The sequence below is a fragment of the Myxocyprinus asiaticus genome, chromosome 28, assembly GCF_019703515.2.
Source record: "Myxocyprinus asiaticus isolate MX2 ecotype Aquarium Trade chromosome 28, UBuf_Myxa_2, whole genome shotgun sequence".
NCBI lineage: Eukaryota > Metazoa > Chordata > Actinopteri > Cypriniformes > Catostomidae > Myxocyprinus > Myxocyprinus asiaticus.
In genome coordinates, this window is record NC_059371.1 from 14,086,808 (window position 1) to 14,098,072 (window position 11,265).

The 11,265-nt window shown below is 39.6% G+C and overlaps 1 protein-coding gene across 2 annotated transcripts in view; it reads left to right on the plus strand.

The window, feature by feature from the left end:
* Positions 1-3,431, plus strand: part of LOC127419101 (protein SOGA1-like) — an 86,290-nt gene extending 82,859 nt beyond the window's left edge. For both annotated transcript variants that reach the window (XM_051660220.1, XM_051660221.1), the window contains exon 14: positions 15-3,431. In XM_051660220.1, the coding sequence (XP_051516180.1) occupies positions 15-167 (153 nt within the window). In that variant the 3' untranslated portion in view covers positions 168-3,431. The remainder of the gene's footprint in view (positions 1-14) is intronic.
* Positions 3,432-11,265: the final 7,834 nt, after the last annotated feature.

Consider the following 11,265-nt stretch of genomic DNA (forward strand, 5'->3'; position numbering starts at 1 on the left):
CTTTCCTTTTTCAGGATTCCATTTGTGACTGCACCACTCAAACCCTCACTACCTGTGTTGCCCACCACTCTCGCTCTACCACACGACATGCCAATGGTCAGTGTGGGCACCATGTGCAAGAGTCATCAATCACGACTGAAGAACGATTCGAAACCAGTAACGAGTGATGGGAATGGGGGTGGCCTCTGTTGACGCTTCCCAACAAGTATACAGCAAAAAAAAAACACTTAATACTCACAAAACACTCTGCCTCACCCGCTGATACACAAACACACTTCCACATACGCCAAAACACAGAGACACACCCTAAACCAAACACATACATATTACTTCACAATTTTCAAAATCCACAAACTTTCAGGATTACAATAACAGGACACTGAAGAATTTCTGCATCTAGAGAGTTTCAGATCCAGACCTCAGTCTAACCAGCACACCTTAATGCCAAGGAAGGGGAGATAGCTTTGACCTCCCCTTTAGGTCCACCATTCCACTGTCAACCAGCCCGATTCCCCTAGTTAATCCATCATTCCAGAGTAAATCAGCCAGTCCTGCCTTTGAAGTCCACTATCCCATTCCACCATCGACCAGCTAGACCTCTCCTTAAACTCTGCCATTCCACTGTTCTACATCCAGCCAACAGGACAGCTTGCCTCCACCATTCGAGTCAACTTGACTACCCCAACATGTCACCAGGGATCATGTAGATATAACGGGAAATACAGCATGCAGCTGAACTACAAAAACCAAGAACCTCAACATGGCCAGCAGGATAAGGGGAAAAGCTCCTTCATAACTGCCTAACGACCCATATTCCTGCCCACTGATAGCTGTATAATTGTCCTGTACCCAGCCTTTGATGGATTCTACAAGTTCATATACAACTCAGCATTTCAAACATCTAAAATGGATTGCTTTTGCTTTTGATGGTCAAAAAGAAAGTTTCTTCTTTGCAAGTGTTATCAATATGATCTGAATTTGGTCTTAATCCTACTGTCCATGTTCACTCAACTGACAATCATCAACCATTGAAGCCTGTTTCAACTTTTGTACAAACTACCTGGGACCTCCTTCCATTTTCAAACCAGCCAAATTTGAAACTCTTTATCCACGCCTAGACCAGATAATATGATTGATCATATTGCATTGGGAATCCTTCCTTTTTAAAGACTTGGTATTCTTATCATGCTCTCTGAAGATGTCTACGGAGAGCATTTGGTAGCTGTAGAGTAGGAAGATCAGTTGTTATATTTGCTTTGGTTCTTTGTACTGCAAGTGTGTGAACATTAGAGCACTAACACTGAAATATCCATTCCCTGGCTAGGATGTCCACAAAAAATAAAAAATTTAAAGGCAATTGTTATGTTCACCCCCCTCTTCTATGGAAGACATTTTGCTGGGTCAGTGTTTTGTAAGCTTCTTTATTTTCTCTGTGCCTACCTCTCCTTTCTCTGCCATCACACTGAAATAATCCTAATAGACCTTAGTCAGGGTAGATGCCTTATTTGATATAAATGAAAAAGCTGTGACTGATATGTTTGAAATTATTTAAACTCATGAGACAAAGACTTAAGTCAATCTTAGAGAAAAAGCTGCTTTGTTTCTACATATGGTGCTGGGTACACATTCATGAGTGCCGCCATGTTGAGATCATTATGCGGTCTTTCCTGACTAAGGTCCATAATCCTATTTCCTTCCTTCTAGACCCCATTTGAAAGCCTCATACTTAGTGACAAAATACTAATTACACAGATATCAGATACATAAACAGATATGTTTAAGACTGAAACATTTAATGGTAATTGGCCATAGTGAGATTTTGAGATTAGTGAGATTTAATCAGATAATCCAAAAATATAATCCATAATCTGATTGTTTGTTCATGTAGCTATGCAGTTACTATGAGTGTGTGCCTCCCTGTAACTGCCCCTAAATCAGAGTCTCTGTGAGTATGTTTGTAATGTGTTTTCTCCAATCTCCAGTGAGTGGTGCTGCAAAAACTAAAGTTTAGTCCATTTTAAGTGCTTTTTTTGGCTTTGATGACAGCACATTAGAGGAAACATTCTTGTATGCATCTCTCAAGCCATACAGACTTGATGACTCAGCTTTTTTATAAATAGGGCATTAGTGGATATTTAGAATATTATCACTTTCTCAATTGTTTAACATCTGGCCTTGTCAAAAAAAAAAAAAAAAAGAAAGAAAAAAAAAAGGGTCAGCCATTATAAACCCAGCCTGTAATATCCCAGTGTCGCCTCTTTATCTGTCAAAGCCTTGCCATATATCCCACAGCTACCTCTTAACTCAAAACTGTATCTTACATTTAGCCCATTTATCATTTCAAAGGTCACTAGAGTGCCTTTTGTAAAATTAAAGCAACAAGATATCTGTTAGGAGTAAGTCTTTGAGGAACTGCCTATTGACAGCAATGAAATAACAGATGTGCTATTAGCTACTGAATCCGATTTCTTTAGTAATACATAATATAAGGCAAACTCTGTTTTTGCTATATGTATTGAAGTTGAAATGCATTTTTTTTATTATTATTATTGTTTTTGATTATGGATGCCAAAATAAATTTTAGAGCATGAACTTTTAATATTGATCACTCATGAATTATAAGTGAGATCTGACGTTAATGTGATCAGTCCTACCTTTCTTTATAAGCCATTTTTAACCTGTTTGAATGTTCCATGAATTGAGTCTGAAGTTGAGTTTTTGTTTATGGTACAAATCAGACGAAAGATGTACCTTCCCATAAAGTGTCGCTTAACTGACCAGTCATTGTATTCATGTGTCTGAGCTTGGTCAGATGATCTCTAAATAACTCAAACAGGAGGAATGACCATAGCTTATGAGTCCAACTCTGAGTGCTTCCAACCACAGTCTTATTTTAAACCCCACTGATAGGTTGAGAAAGGAAAATAGTTATTTTCCCCAAATTTACAAGAGGAATGTATATAGTGACAATTGTATACACTTTAAGAGCAATTCTTAAACCATTAACAGCTCTCTGGTTGGCCTTCCCATTCACCATATTGATATTCATCACCCTTTTACCCTGTTCTAATGCCTAGCAATATATAAAACACCTTGTCGCTTATCGTTGTTAATATTGTTTGCTAAATTATTTTAAAGAGAATGCGTGTATATTTCTTTTTTGTCTCCCATTTGAAATCTTTCATTTTATGAAAAGATGATAACGACAGGTAGAAAATGAGAAAACAGAAACCTTCCTAAATGTTTTATCTTGAAATCAAATATACTGTATATAAACACTTTCTACTCTTTCTATCCTCATATAAGAAACATTGAATGTCTCTGCCAACTTTGAGCTTGAATTCTGTACCTTTCCTCCCCTGAATTAAAACTTGGGAAGATTTTGTGTAAATAGAAACATTTTGAAGATAAAATAAAAGTGCTGAAATTTCTTGGTAGACTGTTATGTCTTTATTTTGCATCTGGTAGGGAACAAACATTCATATAGTTCTGTTGTCACAACTTACAAATTAACATTTTCTGATAATTAAAGTGCACAACTGTTCATACGTTATATGAAAAAAAAACTTTTCTAACCCAACATGTCACCAGGGATCATGTAGATATAAAGGGAAATATAGCATGCAGCTGAACTACACAAACCAAGAACCTCAACATGACCAGCAGGATAAGGGGAAAGGCTCCTTCATAACTGCCCAATGACCCATATTCCTGACCACTGTTAGCTGTAAAATTGTCCTGTACCCAGCCTTTGATGGATTCTACAAGTTCATATACAACTCAGCAATTCAAACATCTAAAATGGATTGCTTTTGCATTTGATGGTCAAAAACAAAGTTTCTTCTTTGCAAATGTTATCATGTAAACCCAATATGGTCTGAATTTGGACTTAATCCTACTCTTATACACTTTAAGAGCAATTCTTAAACCATTAACAGCTCTCTGATTGGCATTCCCATTCACCATATTGATATTCATCACCCTTTTACCCTGTTCTAATGCCTAGCAATATATAAAACACCTTGTCGCTTATCGTTGTTTGCTAAATTATTATAAAGAGAATGCGTGTATATTTCTTTTTTGTCTCCCATTTGAAATCTTTCATTTTATGAAAAGATGATAACTACAGATAGAAAATGATAAAACAAAAAAGTGATGAACATTTCTTGGTAGACTGTTTTGTCTTTCTTTTGCGAGCAAAAGAATCTATTTTAAAATACAGCCTTCAGCACATTCTTTAAATGTATGCAGAATTTTGTCAAAGACAGTGCATCAACTATAACAGTATGGAGGTTTATACTATAAAAGAGAGTAATTTCATTCTTTTCCATTTGGCATAAAGAGTGAGGGAAAAAGAGAGTGAAGGAAGAGAATAAAATACTGTGCAAATTAAGAGGTAGAGAGAGTGACAGAGTTGTGGGGTTTTCTGTCCTTTCTATAGCTTGACAGACTCGTTGATTCTTCAAAAAATGTATTCTTTTGTGTTCCACAGAAGAAGAAAAAACAGCATACAGGTGCAAATAAATAATGACCGAATTTTAATTTTCCTTTCAAAATAGCTCTTGGTTGTAATGAATGCATGTCCAGCAGTGGTCTATCAGTCTCAGTCCAGCTGGATTTCTACTTTACACATCACACACAGACAAGACCAGCTGACAAAGGAACCATGCAAGTCAAATTCATGTTAATTGGTGTGTGGTGTCGGGTTCACTTGGGAACATCTGTGATTTTCTTCAGAGTCATTTTCCTGTCTGCCAATATTCTCCCCTTTTTTGAAAATGAACTAGTTTACATTTGAATCTGAGGCCAGAGAGAGAGAGAGAGAGAGAGAGAGGATATGACCAAACACTTGCAACCTTAAAAAAAATGAGACACTTCCAGTCACACTGGGATGGCATGGCACTGACATCAACATTCATGGCGATTCAGAGTGGGAGGGAGAGAAGGACAGAAAGAGAGAGGGAAAGAGGAAATGCAGGGAAAAGATGTGGCTCTGAATGTCATCTGATGGGTTTGCCTTTCGAGCTGTGCTGCACAGCAATAATACATTCCATTTCATTCTCTGCTGAGCATAAACACACACACACACTTTTGTGCAAGTGTACTTTCTCGACCACTGCTGTCATGTCCATATAAATAGGCAAGATACACTCCAACTTTTTAATCTAGTGATTTTTCTCCCCTTTTCTCCCCAATTTGGCATGCCCAATTCCCAATGCGCTCTAGGTCCTCGTGGTGGCGTAGTGACATGCCTCAATCCGGGTGGTGGAGGATGAATCTCAGTTGCCTCCGCGTCTGAGACAGTCAATCCATGCATCTTATCATGTGGCTTGTTGAGCGCATTACTGCGGAGACATAGCGTGTGTGGAGGCTCACGCTATTCTCCGTGGCATACGCACAACTCACCACGTGATAAGATGCATGGATTGACTGTCTCAGACGTGGAGGCAACTGAGATTCGTCCTCCGAGAGTGAGAACCACATTATAGTGACCACAAGGAGGTTACCCCATGTGACTCTACCCACCCTAGCAACCGGGCCATTTGGTTGCTTAGGAAGCCTTACTGGAGTGATTTAGCACGCCCTGGATCCGAACTTGCGACTCCAGTTGTGGTAGTCAGCGTCTTTACTTGCTGAGCTACCCAGGCCCCCAGTGAGTTTGGTGTCTTGATCTTATGGTCTTGGTCTTGAGACTTCTTAAATGTGACAAATAAATGTAGTCTTAAAATTTCAAGTTTTGGTCTAGATTTGTGCCTCAGCTCGGACAAGGCCACAGTCTTTTTCCAATGGATTAAAGGTAAAAATTACCTCAAGATTTCCATACGATCCGCAGGATTTCTATGGCTCTGAATGGCTACTTAGACATTATACAAAATGACTTGTGTCTGAAATTCATGCTGCAATAAATTAGAATCTTTTCTATTTCATTTTGTAATTTATTTCACTGGTTCTTAGACTGACAGGTCTTGGTCTGGATCTGGGCCTCAAGGGATCTAGCTTTGGTTTGGGTTTTTATTCTTAGGGGGTCTGATATTGGTCTGGATCATAGGGGTCTGTTATTGGTCTGGGTCTCAGAGGGTCTGGTATTGGTCTGGCTCTTAGGGGGCCTGGTATTAATCTGGTATTGTTCTGGGTCTTAGGGGGTCTTGTATTAATCTGGTATTGCTCTGGGCCTTAGGGGGTCTGCTATTGGCCTGAGTCTGGGTTTTAGGGGTTATGGTATTGGTCTGGGTCTTCTTAGGTAGTTTGGTATTGGCCTGGGTCTTAGAGGTTCTGGTATTGATCTCTTTCTTCCTAGGGGGTCTGGTATTAGTCTGGGTCCTAAAGGGTCTGATTTTGCTTTAGCTCTTATTAGAGGGTCTGATATTGGTCTAGGTCTTCTTAGGGGGTCAGGTATTTGTCTAGGTCTGTGGTGGTAGGGGCGTGGTTGAGTGCCAGCTTATGAACGGAGAGCGAGATCAGGAGATGAGAACGGTAAGGATCATCACCTGGCAATGATTGTCTCTAACAGCTGTTTGTCATTGCAGTGAGAGTTGGAGATGGATTTAGGAGCGAGCCAGATGCCAGTAAGAGAGAGAGAGCTACGTACGTACACACCCGGAGACTGTGCTGTGCCTATGAGCCTCTTTAAGATTATGCTAAAAAGCGAGTTTGTTTATAAAAGTAAGTATTGTTTGTGTTTAATTTGATGACTCCTTTCCATTAAGAAGAAAACTTTTACAAGGTATTTTTAGGGGGTCTGGTATTGCTCTGGGTCTTAGAGTATCTAGTATTGATCTGGAATTGTTCTGTGTCTTGATTTCAACTCTGCTAGTGAGTGTCAGCAATTATTTGTTATTGTGCACATTTCTGCATTTCAGAAGACCCTAATCGATGCTGGTTGTCACATACAGCATCAGTGTCTGGTCTTTTTTCACAATTTGACCTTTCCTCCATCCCAAAACTCTTCAATGTCATTATACAAACTTGCAGTCCCAAGACAGGTCTCTCTAGTTTTTCTGTCAGAACGCAATACAACACTTCAGCATGGTCAGGCTCCATGCTACACAACCCCACAGCAGATTACTGGCTGATAGTCTTCGGTGCCACTGATGCAGAGTCAGCATTTCTCTAAGCTGATCCTGATTAGATGTAAATCAACAGCTTGGATGATGCTCTGTGCTGGAATCCATCCATTGCAGCTTTTATACTGTAGGTCAGTGAGGAAGATACTAATACTACTTATTTGCATATTTACTGTATAAGTTATAATGACTGGATGAATACAGCTCGCTACGGACACGCAAACTGTCAGAAGAGCTGTTCTTCTGTGGAAATGTTGCCAAGCAAATCAGCTACATTGGTCTTTCATCTTCTGAAACATACTACAAAAACGCATGTAAAAAGAATACTGTCTCTTCATCACACAAGTTATTGCGTTTGCCATCACTGTTCGATTACCGGTTTCTCGCAGATGGAGAATGTAAACAGCACGTTTTTGTGACTGCACAAAGCGCATGAATAGCACTGAGGCATTATGTAACATTCTAACACCATATCGTTTCACACTGTATACTTTGCACTGGCACTGCAAATACGGTGCTAACCTTGCTACGGAGCAGGATTTTATAACCTTGGTGCTATCCCCCTTTCAAAATTATAAGTGTGAAACATTGCTTTACCCAGGACTTAAAGCAGGCTTTCAAAAAACCCAGGGTTAAGCGCAGTGTGAAAAGGCCTAATGAATTAAAAATTGTGTCCTTTTTAGTCCATGTCTATTAGGTATCATGCCATTTATATGCTGTGGTACAATTAATTTTAACCAGATAAAGGCATTTAAAGTGCCTTTTATAGCCTTTCTCTTCTGAGAAAATGTACTGAAATACTGATGACATCATCTCCTCTGCTGGGCATATACCTTTATATGAACTTTTGTCTCTCTGTAATGAGAATGTCCCTCGCCGTTGTTTACATTGTTAATACCACCTGCCTCCAACTAGCAATGGGATGTCTGCATGTTGTTTCCGATACTTCCAGTACCCAAGGATTGGCCACATTATACCGACTCACTGTTGAGCATCATCTCCTATAAGACATGTTTGCATCATATGCATTCCTCTTCAGTGTATTACAGCCTGTACAGCTGAAAACAACTCGCTTCACAAATCTCTTTTGCTGCCCCTCCATGGACCCTCCTCCCCACCCTGAAAATGGAACTCACATGTGCACATACGCCAAACCATGCTTACCGCTTTGGCCACTGAGGCAGTGTTCAAATTTTGAAAAGCACAGACCGATTTTAGCTTAAGAAAAGTCAACCTACTGTTTCTGTTTTCACTGTGAGATCAGTCTGAAAATAAACCTAGAATTTATTCATTTTGAAAGTGTCTTCATTGCTTTCATCTTTAGGACAAATTGTCAAGTGTGGTTTTGCAAGGCTGTAATGTAAAATAGAACATGAGGTCACTGCTAATGTATGTGTGCATTTCTGTGTCCTTGTACATGCAAGAGACGGAAATATGGACAGAGAGAAACAGAAACAGTAAGGCACTCTTATAGAGAGAGAGAAAAAAAGCTGAATATTTATAATTTCTTCTGAAAGATAATTGATTTCAGACTGCAGTAGGCCTAATTTAAATCCCAGTTTGCTGAGCCAATAAGCCCCCCATAAGAGCTAACCCAATTCTGTAGCTTAGAGCAGGGGTACTCAATAGGCAGACTCCGGTCCAGATCCGGACCTAAGGACAATTCAATCCGTACCTAGATCTAAATCTTTGTGCTAGTTATCTAAAACCTGGCTAAGTGATTGTGTAAGCATACATGTACAATATATGACCGCGGAGCAGGAATAGCGTGTTCAGCGCTAGAGAGAAGTATTTCTCTCTAGAGTGGGAATAAAGCGTATCCAGCACTACGCGCTTAATTACCTAGCGCTGAACGCACTTTTTCCTGCTCCGCGCATAGACATGAGGCGCAGCATAAAGCCTAATTTACTGTACGTATGAGTACGAGAGAAACATTTCAGGCAAGTGACCCCAGACTTTTGAATGGTAGTGTATATTATATAATTCCAAAGCCATATGAATATTGACACCATGTAAGCTAGGTATTATTATCCGGACCTTTGCTGGGAAGGAAATGTAGAGACCAGACCTCTTGGAACTTTAATTGAATACCTCTGGCTTAGAGCTTCTACTGTGCTTTTGCATGGTAAGCAGAAATCTCTGGAGACTAAAGCCCTCAGTCCAAATCAATCATACTCTGGGCTAATGTAGAGGTCATTCCAGATGAGGACAACTGGGAATGGGGTGTCTCCCTGTTGACTGCAGTAAACTCACCGGGAAAGTGCCAATGAAAGCATGCGCAGGTCTGAAGTCTGTTTTACATATGAGGCTTATGTATGTTTGTAAGCAAACCAATAATAAGGTGAACAAATCAGCAAATACAGAATGCCAGCCCTCAAATGATGCCAGCATTGTGTGTAAGCATGTGTTTATTAAACAGTTCCAGCCCACTCTAATTACTCTGCCAGATCATATCAGTCAGACATCAGAGCGACGGCAGGCGGATAAAATACAAACACAGGATGCAGGCGAGAAGTCGTTGTTAAGAGTGAACCTGCATTCTCTATTGTCCATCGCTCTGAGAAGGAGAGGGGAAATTGTTTTGAGGTGTTGTTTGGCCGTGGTGCCCTATGTGAAGGAAGGGTGTGTGTTTCCTATGGGTGAAAGTGGGAAAGCACAATCATTATGTGTAGGCATAGTGCAACAAGAGGAGAAGAGTTGAGTATGAAAGCTAAATCAAACCCACTTTGAGTAAACAAAAGCTTTATAGCCACACAACCAGTATGAAACACTTTTGTTAAGTAAAAGTGTAACAGAAAATTCCCAGAGGGACTGTTTGCCCTTCATTTGCTTCATTTCAGTATCAGCTTTGTCTCAGAAATGTCTCGTAAGGACATTTGTAACTGAGGGTGGTAAAACTCAAATTGAAAATCAGGTCAAATGAGTTGATAATTTAGACAGTGGAAAAACAAACAAGAATAAAAAGGACAAGGAGAAACCCATAGAGTCCCAGACAGGAACAAGCACTCATTCCACACCACAAGACAAAATAGAATCATTGTAATTAAAGTCAACCCATAATTAGAGTGCAGATTGTGTGATTACAGTGTAGCAGCTACACAACCAGTCCTTTCTCAGGCTAAACTCAACTAACCCCCAGTGTTTAGAGTATAGAGATAAACTATATATAAAGGAGACACCTTTTGGGATTTAACTAGCCAGAACTCCACTCAACATCTACTAAGTCGTTGATGTAAGCCACTCTCCCTCTCCTTTCTTGCCAAAACACCATTGTGTTGTTGTTCCAAGAAATCTGGGTCAGTGGAAGAAGTAGATGAAGGAAAAAAGACGTGCCAGCGATAAACAGATTCTCTTCACTCCAGGGCACTTTAAGTAATAATAGGGTTCAAAACAGTGTTACTATGAATGCAAACTTTAATAGAGTGAAAAAGACATTCTATAAGCATAACATAAATATATATATATATATATATATATATATATATATATATATATATATAAATAAATAAAAATTTCCAACATTCTTTTGAATGTCCATGTACTAAAATAAAATATTTGATGCTATGAGTGTACCTTCATTTACTATTACTATTATTTTGAATAGCCATTGAAAATGAAGCAATGTGATAACAATTTTACCTGGTCGTAAAAAGTAGTCCGTTAATGTACCTGATGAACTTTCACCTTTTGCTGACCCTTCATGCTTCATAGAGCTAATGTGTGTGCTTCTAAATCACTTGCACCTTTATTAGCAACTGACACATAAGTGCCAGCTTTACATGTCATACATTCTGCTTCCCACGGATCTCGACCTGGACGAAAGCATGGGAATTTTTTGTGCAAATCTTCTGTAAATTTGCACTTGGTTTTGGGCATTGTTTCCACTCAGCTGTCATTTGCTGCTACTGTCAAGCAACTGTTTGATGCCGAACACAACAGCGCTTCACGCGTTCGCGGAGAGATTGACAGGCAGGAATTTGGCCAATAGTTGCTGCAAGCCTATTAAAATCGACCAATTGTTGTGCGAGAAGGCGGGACTTACAAAGAGGGGTTAAAGCAATGCAAGTATGCGCACACACAATGAAGTATTAGACCAGATGCACATCGTAATGCAACTAAAGCCGAATCCCGGACATTTTCGCAAATGTAGAAATCCCGGCTGAACGCTTTTTTAAGGTCCGAAAAAGAGGACATGTCCAGG